General features: G+C 38.9%; 1 protein-coding gene across 9 annotated transcripts in view; it reads left to right on the plus strand.

The window, feature by feature from the left end:
- Positions 1-16,117, plus strand: part of Katnal1 (katanin catalytic subunit A1 like 1) — a 115,492-nt gene that overhangs the window by 15,255 nt on the left and 84,120 nt on the right. For all 9 annotated transcript variants that reach the window (XM_029559624.1, XM_029559628.1, XM_029559623.1 and 6 more), the window contains exon 4: positions 9,377-9,542. In XM_029559624.1, coding sequence (XP_029415484.1) covers positions 9,377-9,542 — 166 coding nt within the window. The remainder of the gene's footprint in view (positions 1-9,376; positions 9,543-16,117) is intronic.

The raw sequence follows: 16,117 nt of genomic DNA on the forward strand, positions 1-16,117 counted from the left end.
ATATATACACACACACACACACACACACAACCTACTGGTCCATTTAGTGGTGCTAGTGTGTACCTGTGTTTAGGCTGACCTCCCAATGTGAAAGAAATTAATTTCTGTTCATTGCAAATTACCCAGTCCAGGTTTTCTGTCATAGTGGCATAGGATGAATTAAGAAAATCTATTTCCCTTTGACTATTTTCAATTCCATCTATAAGACCCCATTCTTTGTCTTTCTGCATCTTGTTTATTTCACTTAGTGTAATGTCTCTCTATGATCATCCATATTATTGTAAATAGAATTTTTGGTCTTTTTGAGACGGGCTTCCCTTTAGCCCCAGTTGGCCTGGAAGTCACTGTGTAGACCAGGCTGCTTGAACGCACAGATATCTGCCTGCCTCTGCTTCCTGAGTGCTGTGATTAAAGAGGTGTGCCAGCATGTCCCGAAAGAAGTTCCTTCTTTTTAAAGGCTAAATAGCATTCCATTGTATGCGTACCACATTTTCTCCATTTATTCCCATGTCTATGGACATCTAAGTTATTTCCATGTATTGGTTACTCTGATGAATGTTGAAATGAACACAGGAGTGCAGATGTCTCTTCAGCATATTGATTTAATTTTCTTTAGATATGTACTCAGAACTGATCATATAGTAGTTCTATTTTCAATTTGTGAGGAACTAAGTATTCTTCATAACGGCTGTAGTGATTTACATTCCCAGGAGATTTTTAAAAAAATCATACCTTTTAGGGGAGGAGGGCGTGGGAATGGAATATTCTGTGTAGATAATTTTGTGACTAAAGCTCTAGTAGACCTTCTAATGTTATTTCATCAAGACTGCATGAGAGGGGCTGGGGAGATAGCTCAGCCTGTACAGTGCTTGCTGTGTAAGCATGAGGAACAGAGAGTATGGATCCCCAGGACCTCTGGGGCATACAGGAGTGTATCTGTAATCCCAGTATTAGGCAGGTGGAGATAGGACGATCCCTGGAGGTTGCTGACCAGCCAGTCTAGCTCAGTTAGTGAACTTCAGGTTCAGTGACAGACCCTGTCTCAAAAAATAGGGTGGAGAGGTATTTAGGAAGACAGTTAGCATTGACCTCTGACCTCCACATACTGTGTATATGTGTGTGCATGTATACCTGTACACGTGTGCACACACACAAACACGTATATACACACAAGACACACATGGTATAATGTATATCCATGTATACTTAAATGGGAAAATTGATTTTTTTCCTTAAATTACTGCTTCTTAACATTTTAGCAGTGGGAGTTCTTACTGACTTGATATTAAAGATTCCACACGTTTCTTTGGGTACCCAAATAGCTTAAACAGTGGCAACATTTAGAAAAACTTAGTTTATAATGAAAAAGTTCATTTAAGATCATAGAAAAAAATGGAGAGAGAGAGGAAACTGCCATTTCATGTTTGTAAGTATTTCATCCAGGCCCTGAGTCACTTGTTTTCCTGGCACGAGAAGATTGCAGAGGAAGTTTCCTAGTGGTCCTGCTGATCCAGTCATCCTCCAAGTTACCTCTTCGTGAATGCAGTTTTCCCTCTGTGAAGTGTATATCATAATGATATTGCTTTGTAAAACTGCTTTGGAACCTTAGGAAGAAAAGCACCATGTCATCAATCTAGCCACCATATATTTTTATAAATGTTCATCATATGCTAGACATTTATCTTTGGCCCTGTAGGTAGTAGAGTGGTAATAAGTGCTTGGCCTCAAGAAGCCAATGAGAGAAAACAACCTAAGAACCCTGGAAAACCTGAGCCTGGATGCTTCCACCTGCTGTCCACCAAGTACTACACCAGATCCTGTGCACATGTGATGGGAGGCAGAAACAGATATGGCCCCTGCCCTTTCAGCATTTGGTCTTGTAGCTGGGCGTAGAGCCATTACTGGGTAGAATAGATTTGGTGATTAATGAGATACAGAAAATGAGGGAAAAATTGGCAGAGATAATTATCTGCACAGGCTGTTGAATAGGAATGAGAAATAAGAACAGACTGAGAGAATAATGGTAGTTGTTTAGGAATCATCACCAACAGAGGCCGAGATAGAAATGTAGAGGTTATTCTTTATATGATGCATTAAGTTATTTGCCTAACACCAGTCAGGCTGAGGTTACACATATTAGCATTCTGGAGTCATGTTATCTTCTGGAGCATGGATGGCCTCTGAGTTCAGATTGGGAGTAGCAGGGGTGATTAGTGACAATAGTGAGTGATCATTACTAGGTTCCCCCTACATGGTTTATTACTTGCTCTTCACCACCTCCCTGTTTTTGCTTTAGAAAGAGAAACTGAAAAATGTAGGTCCTGTAGGTCAGGGCTGAGAATTCGGGAGGAACTTGGTGTCATGAACTTATCTGTGGCTTTAGAGCATAAGTTTTTTTTTTTTTTTAAAAAATACTCAAATCTTATTTGGCTTAGAAACAGGATCTCACTGTGTAGCCTGGGCTGGCTTCGAACTTGTAGTTCCCCAGCTTTCAGCCTCTCCAGTGCTGAGATTTCAGGCACACATCACTTCATGTGCAGTTGTGGAACAGCAGAGAATGGCAAGCTGGGTTCAGGGAATGGGAGGAGAAGAACTGAAAACAAGGAGTCTGCAGTTCTTCCAGCTAGTCTTGCTGACCAGGGGAGCAGAGAAATTCAGTAGTGCTTGGGAGGGGATCAGGAGTCTGGTTGTTATTTTAGAGGAGTGGCAGGATACCTTTGTGCTGCTGGGAGTGCTGTGTTGGGCAGATGTGGTAGAAGGTGATGTGTGAGTGAGATGCACAGCTGTGGTGCCAATGTCCTTCAGGAGACAGGAGCAGTGGAGCTAGTGCTCTGGTGGGGGTAGGGTAGACAGTGAGTTCTGTCATGGGAGGGCAGCAGGGAGTCATAAAGTGGAGGAACAGAGAAACGGGCAGAGATGGAGGTAATTGGCTCCCTCATGCAAGTTCTGTTGTGATCGTTTCACTGAGGAAAGTAACAACAAGTAAGATTGTCTGAAGGTAGAGGGCCAAGTGTGTTTCCGGACCCCACTGTCCCAAGGTGGGAAGACAGTCTATTTGGCTTTGTTCTTTTACTTTATTTATTTGTTTGTTTGTTTAAAAAATTATTGTTTCTTTTATGTAACTTTTATGTGGGGAACATTTTTCTCATTTTACAGAATTCAGCAGTCATTTGAAGTTTGTGTTTTGGAATTCTAGGTATTTATTACAGTGGGTGCCTAAAAACTTGGTATTTCCAAGTTTCAGAAAAGGCAACTGAAAGTGAATATTGTAATTAGAGACTAACAGGAGTAGAAACAAGACAGTGATGTTAGAATGAAACCATAATATATAACGTTCCTATTTTTGCTGAAAGGTCTTTGCCTTGCTGTGTTTTAGCTACTGTCCCCTTTCCTTCCTCTGGCAAGCTGCTGTCGACTGTAGAGTGTAATTGGTCGCCTTTCCCTGCCCCTTTCCTCAGTTACTGGAAGTCCTGGATTTCCAGTCACTGAAGCACTGGGGCTGAACTCTTGACTATTTGGAGCAACTTCCTCATTTAATGATGCAATGCCCTTTCTCCAGACTTACTCGTTTTCACCTTTGTGCCATTTGTTGTTTACCATCCTTGTTGGAAGTCTCTTCTCCCTCTTCTGGTCTCTGGTTTTGCCCTCTCCTACTTTTCTTTCCTCTTTTCCCTGTTGTGACGGTGGCCTCTTTCTCTCTCCTTCCTCTTGCTGGTCTCTGGTCCTTAGCCCCCTGCACATCCTGCATGCAGTTCAGCTTGTCATGGCCGGTGTCCTCTGGACACAGCCAAGTAGGAGCAAGGTCCTTAAATGTTCTAGGAAGCTTGCTGCCTTTGCACAGAGCAGTTACCACTAGGAGGGGTCTCAGCTTAGCCCTACCACTTAGTGGCCATGAGGACAAGCTAATTAGCTTCTCCCTCAGTTTCCTTTTCTGTAAATTGGGATCGATTTGACAGTTGCCTCCTGGATATAATTGTGAGAATTAACTGGTTTAGTATAGGGAGAGTTAAGATCAGCCTGGCACATAGAAGTTTTTAAGGAAGGTTTGCAACATTCGTTACCTACTCCCCTTCCTTGATACTCAGATTGCTGATGCCCTTACTGTCTTTGCTCAGATGCCACCCAGAGACCACCCTATTTAAAATTCTTATCCTTTCATCTGTCATCACCCTGCCCCATACTCTGCTTTACATTTCTTCAAAGAAATATTGCCACTTGATATTATTTGTGTGTATATTGTCTGTCATCCCCCTACACTGTGCAATCTAAAGAGTCAGGGCCTCTGATTCAGTCACTGTTCTATTCCCAGCACCAAGAACACTGACTGGCACAATGAAGGCATTCAGTAAGCATTCTTGGAACAAATGAGTAAATAGAGTGCTATTTACATTTGTGTGCTTACCAGTTGTTTCCTATTCCTTGTATTTCACTCTTTTGAATTCATTTTCATCTTTGCTGACATATATTATAATGAAGGTCACTGTTAATGATAAACTATCAGTTTTCATCTTAAACTACTTGTATTTTCCTACAACTCTTAAATGATAGTTCAGTATAAAATACTAGGCTAGTATTTATTTATTCTCTATGCTTGGATGATTGGCAAGTTACTCTATTTTTGAAAAGCAATATGTTAGTCTAATGTCAGTCTGTTTGACCATTAGGGCTGAGATGAGTGATGCTATGTAGCTCCACTAAAGCCTCCTTTTAAAGAGAAGCTCCTAAAGGAAGTCTCATGAGTTTCAGTGCTTACAAAGCCTGGAAACCGTCACCGAGTCCTTACAGTGAAGTGTGACATTGTGCAGTGATGCAATAATGGACAAAGAAGTACAGAACAGAATCAAGGATATCCTTTGGGGAGTTGACAGAGTATGTTATAAATGTAATATCAAACTTCAGTGAGATGGAACTGAAGATGTACAGAGCACATACATACTTCCCATAAGACATGAGACTGGCTACCAGTGGCACATATGGCTTGCTGAACAGTTTATTCTGACCCTTTGTGAACCTATCAGATCACAGAGTAGCAGGACAAGATCAGCAGCAGCAAAGCTTGGAAGGCAGCCTGTGTACCAGTTTGGAAATAATTCTACAGCATAGCTTTACTGAGCTGGATACATACACAAAATGTGACATAGCAGGACTCCTAAGCAACTGTTAAATAGCAAGCCGAGGGGGAGAAAGCACAAGCTGAGAAAGCAGGAAGACTGTCTCGGGATTTATGACAATTCACGTCTCAGTAGCAAGACTGAGTGCACAAGCTCAGCAGCCGCAGAGCAGCTGTAAGGGCTGGGCTTGCTCTTGGTGAGGCGAGGCTTCATGCTGGCTATGGAGTCTAAAAAGCTGGACCACAGTGACAGACCATTTAAATAGCAGGCGCAGCTGCTAACAAAAGGAGAAACTTGATGTGTGTTCTGAATGGAGAGACTGTGTGTCTCATTGCCTTTGCCTGTACCCATGACTGTGATTCAGGAAAGACATTTTTACATATTCATGTCCATAAAACTAAAATTGTTCATAACTACTTTCTACCTCTTTATCAAGAAAGAAAAAGTTAAGAAAGAACCATCCCCATCCCAAGCAAAACAAAACAAAACAAAATGAACAAAAACTAAATCAGTGGTTGCACTGTAATATTAGAAGAGAGGGAAGTTTTTTCTTTTCAGTGTTTATCATCGAACCCAGGGTGTTGTACAACCTAGGCAAGCAGTCTACTACTGAGTTACAACCCCAGACCTGAAATACTAGAAATAGAGCAATTTATCATTATTAATTTTCTTTTTTTTTTCTTTTGGTCTTTTTGAGACAGGGTCTCCTTGTAGCCCCAGCTGACCTGGAACTCACTATGTAGACCAGGCTGGCCTTGAACTCACAGAGATCATCTCTCTTTCTTCTGCCTGAGTGCTGGGATTAAAGGCGTGCGCCACCACGCCCGGCCATTATTAACTTTTATTCTTTACCAGTCTTCACATTTAAAAAAATATTTTATTGTTTTTATTTAATGTGTATGCATGTATTGCTTGCATGTAGGTAAGTGCACCCATGTCGTGCAGTGCCCACGGTGGACAGAAGAGGCTGTCAGATCCCCTGGAACTGGAGTTATGGACAGCTGTTAGCTGCCATGTGGGTGCTGGGATTCAAACCCAGGTTCAACCACTGAGTCATCTCTCCAGCCCTGAGTCTTCACATTTTTATTTCATTGATAGGATATTTAAAAGACCAAGAATGCCCTAGAACCAATAATGTAATAATACTTTAATTTCCAAAGTACCTTTTAGCTATCTCTGTGACCTGTCCTGCAGTTCCTTTCTGTGGGCATCTTTCACATGATTGTTCATTTATCTCTTTTCTCCCAGGACCAGCAGCTATTATCACTAGCTGTATATTACCTAGTGGTTATTCAATAAATGTTTAGCTGGACTAAACTCCAAGGATTAGGATGTCGGCATGTATAGCCTAATAGATGTCCATACAGTTTTCACCAGCCATTCTTCTTAGCACTCTCATATAGTAGTCTAATTCCAACAATATGAGTATGCTTTCTGTTCTCATAGCTGTGACAAAATGCTAACAAGACTAACATGAAAAGAAGGATTTATTTTGACTCATGGTTTCAGGGATTCCAGTCCATCATGAAAGGTAAAGTATGACGGGAATGGCAGTCCAGGTAGGCAGAAGTGTGAGCAGCTGTTCGTTTGGCTGACCAAGAAGTAGAGAAGGGACAGGGCTAGACTCTAAACCCTCAAAGGCCTACCCCAGCAACCTACCCCATCAGCCAGACCTCACTCTTAAAGGTTCCACAGTCCCCCAAAGCTGTACTCAACAGCTAGGGACCCAGGTGAGACACATGGGCCTGTGGGATACATTTTACATTTAAACCCTATCACTGTGTTAGACTTGCAACACTTTGTGCCTTACCATTTTTGTCCTGTGTTTACCACTTTTGTAGATTTTCATCCATTTTCCTGTCTTGTTGAATTCATAATTATTAGGCCACCTTCTATGATACCCAGAATGAAACTCTGATGAGTTAGGTGAATTAAAACCATTAACCTGCAGGGAACATTGTGGAAGAAGGGGTAGAAAGAATATAAGATCTGGAAGAAAAATGGAGAATGGTGTGGAATGCTGACTTCTAGGCATGACATGGCTGGTGCACTCTTGAACTCATAGCAGCTGTGATTTATTACCTTTACAAGATCTTCACAAGATTGAACCTGTCAACACTCTGTCATGGAAGGGAAGGGGTTCATAGGGCTACACTCTTCTGTGAGGATCTGTATGCATTTAGTGGTTAATGGGGGAGGGAGAGACATTTTCTTCAATAGTGTAGTTATTGGTAAGGTGCTTATGCTCCTATAAACCCTCATTGATCCTTCTGTAACCAAACTAATGAGCCTCCTTGATTAGGGGGCGCGCACACACGCGTGCACACACACACAGAGGAAGAAGAGATAGTTTGGAAGAGGAATTAGTGGGACTGGGTGGGGAATAAAAGAGGTAATGAGGATGAATGTGAGTAAAATACATTAAGTACATGTATGAAATGTCATAATGAAACTCATTAGTATGTATAATTAATATGTGAAATAAAAACGTTAGAAAAAGGGAAGGCAGCTAAAACATACGTTAAAAAAAACCCCAAGATCATAGAAATGGGACAGTAAATGTGGTATAGACATGTAAAAACAAAACATATGGGGGTTCTGAAATACCACACATAGCACAGCCATGAAAAGGAAAAAGGCAGGAAAACAGGAAGAGATGGTTTGAGAAAGACTAAGATTGTGAAGTGACGGAGTCACTTCAAGGAGACCAGAGAGCTAACTGAGTACTGTGAGAGACTTCAACACTTCACTCTTTGAAGATTTGCATCATATTTTATGAAACAAAGGAGGCCACTTCGAATGCATTAGTTTCACTTATGTATTTATCAAAGTCATTAGTCACATTTGGAGTCTTATAAAAATTTCAATGATCCTGTGATTTTTGACACCCTCTGAGTGTGCATTTTTTTTTCGGAAATTTTTAACTGAATTTTTGTATATTTCATACAGAACATCTTAATCATCTTTATACCCCTTTCCCCTTTGTCTCCCTCTCCATAGCCCCTGCCCACTGGAATTCATACATTCTATCATTTGTGTTAAGGCCTATCATGTCAAGCTAGTATATCCAGACATTCTCCAGTGCAGGTTCGTCCACTGAGGTCTAGTCCTTCCCTTTAAGAAGATCAGCTCTCCCTCACCCAGCAATAATCAGCTTCCAATAATTCTTTGACTAAGATTGGGGCCTGCTGCCAATTTCTACATTAGTGTGCTGGGTTTTTGTCTGCTTGAGATTGCATGGGTCTTGTGCATGCTGACATCATTGCTATAGGTTCATATGAGAAGAGCCTCTGGAGCCTGTAGGACTCTTATTTCCATATAGAAATACGGACCTCCTTCTGCCCCCTCTTCCACAATGGTCCCTGAGCCCTGGATGGGTAGAGTTTAATATAGGAATCCTGTCCAAGGACCCCTACTCTGCAGACTCTTATTAACTATACTTTTGTCATTTGTGGCCTTGTGTGTTTCTGGCCATCTGTTACGTGAAGGAGGTTCATTGATGAGAATTGAGAGATGCTTTAGTGTTCTCTTTACCCTTTGTTCTATGTTCCATGAACCTTAGCTGTAGAGATTGCATTGTAGATGTGCCACTTAAGCTTGGGCAATTCACAGTGTCTGTGTGTGACCAGTTGTAGAAATGTGATAATCTCTCTCTGTTGCAAAAGAAGTTTCTTTGATGAGTGGTGACTGGGATAGTTGTCTGTAAATATAAGGATCCATATTTTGTACATAGTAAGAAATTACATTTGTCTAGGGATGTGACAACCTTGGGGTTTTCCCTAAGATCTGTGACCTCTTTAATCATGTGTATTTGGCATGAATTGTATTTTTACACAAATTACTTTATAAGAATATTTCAATGTTAAGCCTTGTTATTTGTGATTTGCTTAGTGAAATGCTGAATTTTTCAGTGTAACCTGAGAGAGTAATGTTGATGAAAACTATGCAAATAGTTGTGTTTTTAATTCATGTCCTTTAATAAAAGGGTGCTAATTCTTTTTTCAAAGTTAACTGTCCATAATTTAGGATAGTAATGAATGAAGTTATGCTGTTGAGATGAACAGATGGAAGTAGTCTGTGTTGCCCTCTGTTGGTGATTAGTAGTTATTTTTGGCAAAATAATTGCTGCCATATATATAATTTATATGTGTCTAATAATCATATCAACCATTATATTTAGAGAAAAACTGCAACAGTTTATTAAGATAATATTGAACTACTTTTGTCTTTAATTTTTCTTTTTCCTTTCTTTTGTTTTTTGTCAGAGCTCCACCTCAAATCCGGCGTCCGAATCGAGAAGTGAGACCTCTGAGGAAAGAAGCGGCGGGAGTAGGAGCTCGGGGACCTGTGGGTCGAGCACATCCCATATCAAAAAGTGAAAAAGCTGCAAGTAGGGACAAGGATTATAGAGCAAGAGGCAGGGATGAAAAGGCAAGACCATCTCTTTGTAATTACTCACTTGAAGCCCATGACTTTGGTGTATGTTATCATTTTTGTTGAATTTTCGTGTTTCCATAAGTGTTCTTTATATTTTGAAGGCCATGCTGCAATGCAAATAATATAAGAGGTATAATACACACAGATACACAGACACACAGACACACATTCTCACACACACACACACACACACACACACACATATACACACAGAGGTATTAGTATTTAGGTTTTATGTCAAATGGCTTTTTTGTAGCGGCATTACAGAATCATAGTAGCCCTGGCTGTGGTGTATTGGAAGGCTCTTTGCTGGGTGCCATCCATGAATGGTTGAGAAAGCAATCCTACTTCTTTTTTCAGAGTAAGAACCTCTGGTGTGGGAAGCTTGCCAAAGCCTCAGTGAGCAGTGGAACCTAGATGGATGGAGTTGGTGAATACCACACCTTTTCCCTGTTCATCTTCTAATTTTTCATATTATGTAGTATCCCCACCTACCAAGCTAGATTTGAAATCTGGGTTAAATCTGAGAAAAGAAGTCCACAACTGAATAAAGGTTGATTTTTTTTTAATGTGATTTTCAAACCAAGAACAAGGCAATCAGGCAACATTTGTTGAATGTCAGATACATTTTTCTGAAGGTTATAGTTTTCATTTGCAATGTTTCCATGTAATTTTCCAAGTCCTATTCTTTCATTGGCATGCCTTTTTAATTTATTTAATTCATTTTTTAAAAGAACTCCACAGTTGTTTAGGGGAAGAGAAGATATTTGCTGAGTCACTGTGGAAATAAAAGGAACTACGGTTAAAAAAAAAAAAAAAGAAGCTTCCATTATAATTGGAAAGGTATATTTTTCTCAGTCTGATAATCACATTCAAATATATAGCAAATGACTAGAGTTTCCAAAACTAAACCGAAGACTGCAGTAGGTTTGTAGAAGCTTAGGTACAGTTGGCAGCTGCTTTCATTGGCTGATTGGAAGTCAGTAATGAAGCTGTTCAGAGGTATTGTAGGCTCCCTTTTTTTTTTTTTCTCTTTTAACCAGGTTGGTGTGTTGTAACAAGCTTAAAAAGATGAAATGAAATATAGCAAAAATTAGTTTATTGCCCATAATAAAGATAGTGTTATCTTGAAAAAATTTAGTTATTTAGATACAGAAAAATTTAGTTATGTATACATGCTTCTATAAACTCATGTTGTAAAATAGATTTTTTACTATGTGTACTGTAGTTTTGAAAGCTGCTGCTCTATTCCCACTACTTAGCTTCATAGGTATAAAAAAATGAGAATAAGAGGAGTTTATTTTGAGCGAATGAGATGGCTCAGTGGGTAAAGGCACTTGCCATCAAACCTGATGACCTGAGTTCCATCCCTGAAACCCACTGGAAGGTGGAAGGAGACAGCCACCTTCCACAAGGCTTCCCTCTTACTCCACATGTGGGCTCTGCTGCACTCCCAGAATTGTGTGTACATATGCACACACAAACAATAAATAAAATTACAAAAAAAGAGGACTTGCACATCCTGCTCCAGGGTCCCAAGCATATCTCCTTTCTAGCTTGCCATTTAGAACTGGGTGTTGGATCAACTAATAGCAGCAGTATCAAACATGACTCTTCCCTAATTGCACTTTCTGTTTTGAAATTTTCTATAGGAAAACCCGTTTGAAGCATTGTATGTATTGGTTTATTCCATTCCCACATGTCTGTGAGCTTTCTGTTTTTACAAATGACTGTGGAACTAGGATTTATGAAGTTCTGACTGGATGCCTGAGCTTTGAATTACAATGTGACACAGTTTGAAAGTATTTCTTATTTTGTTTTAATTTTTCTTTTTTTCTTTCTTTCTTTTTTTCTTATATGGCAAAATTGTTTTTTATTTCATTCAGTCCTGAAATTTCATAGGAAAGGAGGTATACTGGAGCATTTCAGTGTTTGGCACTCCTAAATTCAAATCACAACTCTGCTACTTTCTAGTTATTTATCATCTCTGAGTTTGTTTGCTCACATGTGAAATAAGGAGAATATCATTATCGCTAGGCCGAGAATGAGAATTAACTAGGCACTGTATGTAAGTATGTAAAGCATTTTGCATTGTAGTTGGCAAATTCCAATGCTGACAGCAGACAGATGAGAAGCATAAGTGAGATCATAGCAGTCCTGTGTACAGAGGCACGGCTGCTCACCCTGGCCAATTGTTGCCTTGTGGGGATGACGGTCAAATGCACTCAGATGCTTCATCTGTCTACAGAGACTGCAAGTACAAACTTTAACTTGAGATTTCTCAGATTTTGAATGTTAATTTTCTTCTTCTTTTTTTTTTTTGTCTTTGAGACAAGGTCTCCTTGTAGCCCCAGCTGTCCTGGGACTCACTATGTAGACCAGGCTGGCCTCAAACTCACAAAGATCTGCCTGCCTCTTTTTTAAAAAAAGCTTTTATTGAATTTGGTGTATTTCATACAGAAATTCAATAAAAAATTTTTTAAAAAAGAAAAAAAATGGCTTGTTTTAACTTTTTATGAATTCTTTCATAAGAAAATATTGTTATAAAAAAGTACTGGTAAATTTTCTGAGAGGTTGCATCTTCTTTTCTTTTTAAATTTCTGACAGGCTTCAGATGAGGTTTATGCTTAAGATGCTGTTTTTTTAAAATTATGCATTTTGCATAATGATTTGTGGTTAAAGCCTTATTATTATTTTTTTAAATGCTGAGGTCCACAGGATCATCCATATGGCCAGTAGTACTCTGTTTATTTAGCAGATCTTTTATTAGGTATATAATTTATTCCAGTGGTATCTCTAGGTGCTAAAAATATAAACTCATAAAATGTACCTGCCTACAATCCCAGCACACAGGATGCGGAGACAGGAGGATCCTGAGTTTGAAGTCAGCTTGGGCCTCACATAGTGAGATACTGTCTCATAAAACGAAAAAGACTCCTGACTGACTACTGGTTATTTTCTCATTGTTGAGATAGTGAAATGAACAATCAAGCTATGTTTTCAGTCATATATGTGAATGTACCTGGAGTCTTAGTCTGTTTGGATTGCTATAATAAATTACTGTGTGATTTTATAAATAATTGAACTTTATTGCTCACAGTTCTGGAGGCTGGAAAGCCCAGGATCAAGTCATTGTCTAGTGAGAGCAAATATGGGCAACAAGTGGAAGGTTCCAACAGCCCCTAAGGCATTTATTTTTCTTTTTTGGTTGTTTTGAGACAGGGTCTCCCTGTAGCCCCAGATGGCCTAGAACTGGCTATGTAGACCAGGCTGTCCTCAATCTCACAGTGGTCTGCCTTCCTCTGCCTCCTGAGTGCTGGGACTAAAGGTGCACATCTCTATATCCGGCTTCCTTAGGCATTTTTGTAATGGTGTTAATCCCATTCATGAGAGCAGAACTCTTATTACCAAATTGTCTTCCAAAGGCTCAACCTCTTAATACCAACATATTGGCAAAGGTTTCAACATAAATTTTGTAGGGACCCATGTGTTCAGACTATAGCACCTGAGAAAAGTGAATTTATTATTCTGCCGTTTAAGCTTAAAGACAGTATAGAAATATGCTGAGAAATGTAATTTACCCTACTTTAACCTGAATTCTATTTAAAAGCATATGTAACCTTAATCATGAGATAATAGAAACACTGTTCATTTTGGTAAAAATTAATTAACCATAAAGCTATAGTTTTAATAATACCCAAGAATCATTTTTTATATAGAAATATATAGAAATAACAGATGCTTTTTTAACTTAGAAAGAATATGCTAAAAGTAAATATTAGGGACTAGAAGAAATGTTTTTATACCATAATAAAAATAAATTTCAGTCAGGAGCATTCTCAAATTTGTTCAGACTAGTAGACTAGCTTTATTAGATTAACTAACTCTTAGTGAAACGAGCATTGCTTCCATTATGATTTCATGATTAAAGCTGTATGTGCTTCTAAGTAGAATTCAGATCAAAGTAGGACAAGTTACTGTCACTGGATTCATATTTTAAACTACCAAACTTAAAGAACTTTGTTTCATTTTTTAATTTTATGTGTATGAGTATATTGCCTGCATGTATATGAGTGTACCCGTGTTGCGCAATGCTGCTGAGGTCAGAAGAGGATGTCGGAGTCCCCTGGAGCTGGAGTGAAGGATGGTTCGTAGCTACCATGGGGGTGCTGGGAATTGAACCTGGGTCTTCTGTAAGAGCAGTCAGTGCTCTTAGCTGCTGAGCCATCTCTCCAGCCCCTCATTAAATTATTTATAACAAATCACCATTAATGAATGCTTTTCTTCTCACGAGTTAGCCTAGAGATACACATATAGAAAGATGCTATAAACTAGAGTTGAATGTTCTTTTAGCACTTGCTGATTGATGAATGCACAAATGAACAGTAACTTTTAAAACTTTATTGAAAAAGAGTACATAAATTATAATTATATTAGTATTGCTTGCATGTAGGTAAGTGCACCCGTTTAGTGCAATGCCCACGGATGTCAGAAGAGGCTGTTGATCCCCTAGGACTGGAGTTACAAACAGTTGTTAGCTGCCATGTGGTGCTGGGATTCGAACCTGGGTCTTTTGCAAGAACAACCAGTGTTCTTAACCCCTGAGCCATCTCTCCAGCCCCAATTGTATTATTTTATGAATGATGATCATCTCACCAGTGGTGTGCTGACATATGATATATATATGTGTGTGTGTGTGTGTGCATATACATGCTTTTCTGAAAAAGTATGTTCATGTATATGTATGTGTATATATATCCACATGATTTATTATAGCTCTGAGCAAAAAAATAAGGCATATATAGGTAATAATTTATAAATAATAACTGTCCAATAGTCCTTATGGTAAATTTCATAGAGCCTGCAGACTTCACAGAATACTTTTGCTGATTTGGGGCCAACTCTTGCATGTCTATCTGACCTACTCCTTTTTTTGAAGGAGAAATGCACTGCAGACATGAATGTTGGTTGATAGTTTGTTTTCATTAGTAAGATGTTAGTAAAACAATAAAAGCATGTGTTAGAATTTTGCTTGTTCACCAATGACTTGTGCAACATTGATGAATTAGATAATTGGCAAATATTTGAATATTTTTATGTTCTTTACAATGTAAAAACAGAAACGGCATATGTGTGTATGCATGTATGTATACATGTGTATGTGTATGCATATATGTGTGTGTGCCTGTGGGTACACATGTGGAGATCAGAGGATGACATAGGTATCACCTTCCATCACACTCTACCATATTTTCTGAGACAGGGTCTCTTGCTGAACCTGAAGCTCACTGATTGTCTAGACTGACTGGGCAGCAAGCCTCTGGGAGCCCTTGTCTCTGCCTCCCACCAGGATTACAGGTGCATATCACCATACCTGTCTTTTTATGGGGGTGCTGGGGATATGAACATAGGTTTTCTTGCTGCTTGGTGGGCACTTTACCCCCTGAGTCATCTCCCCACCCCAAAATGGCACACATTTAAGTTCAATCTGCATTAACATTTTTGCCTTCACTTTTTTAAGTCTGGAAAGTCAACAAAATAACAAATCAGCCCTAACTTATAGCACTTGCTGATTTCTATGGTATAATTACTTCTACTATGACAGGTTTCAACATATCACTCAAGATGAGATAGGTAATTTCCTACATATGGTATTTCTACCATACAGAAACAGTAGATTTAAGAAACTTCTAGAGCACAGACAGTAGTATTGAGAGGAATTTTAAGTATTACCTTTAGAAAACGTATGATATATTCTGTTGGTATATTATTAGATATGTTTTGAAGTTAGCTTACAAAATTCCTGAAAATTGAATAGTAATGTTTAATAATTGTCTCTCACAAGCCAAAAAGAAAGAATTTCTATGAGTATATCACTGTAGGTAACCCTTGTAGCTCTCTTGTTATAAATGTGACCATCAGGGGTCAATAAAAAGCACTTGGTACCTTGGAAGCTGTGCTCCTGATGCTCTCTGCAGCTTCCCTCTTTCCTGAAGTAACCATTGTCTTGTCTTCTGATGCTGTCAGTTAGGAATGTCTTATTTGAAACTTATGTACTGCTAACCATTCTTTTGAATTGGCTTTTTTGGTGGGGGGGGTGGTTCAGTGTATGTTTGTGAGATTCTTCTACCATTTTTCAAAAACTGTAGGTTTTTCTCATTATTATGCACTATTATATATAATTAACTCTGGTTGCCTAGTTTATAATTCTTGAATAATGCTAATTTGGGTAGTTTTTATTTTTCTCCTTTGGTAAATACATGTATCCACTTTTAGTGAGTACATGCCTAGGAGTAGAATATACAGGTGGAGTCATAGCTTATACACTAGTAGGTAACATCCAGTGGTTTTCCCCACTGAGCTGCAGCATGGGAGTTGTATTGCTCCATATCCTTGCCAACATTTGACATTGTTGCTCTTTTTAAGGTATAGCTCATGATTTTACCAGTATCTTTACTATCTATTCTGTATTTATCTTGTAATTTAAGAGATTGAAAACCTTTTCATATGTTTATTGACCACTTTTTGAGAACTTATTCTGGGCTTTAAACTTTAAATCATTTTTTTTT

The sequence above is a fragment of the Nannospalax galili genome, unplaced genomic scaffold (genome assembly GCF_000622305.1).
Source record: "Nannospalax galili isolate Female #2095 unplaced genomic scaffold, S.galili_v1.0 scaffold768, whole genome shotgun sequence".
NCBI lineage: Eukaryota > Metazoa > Chordata > Mammalia > Rodentia > Spalacidae > Nannospalax > Nannospalax galili.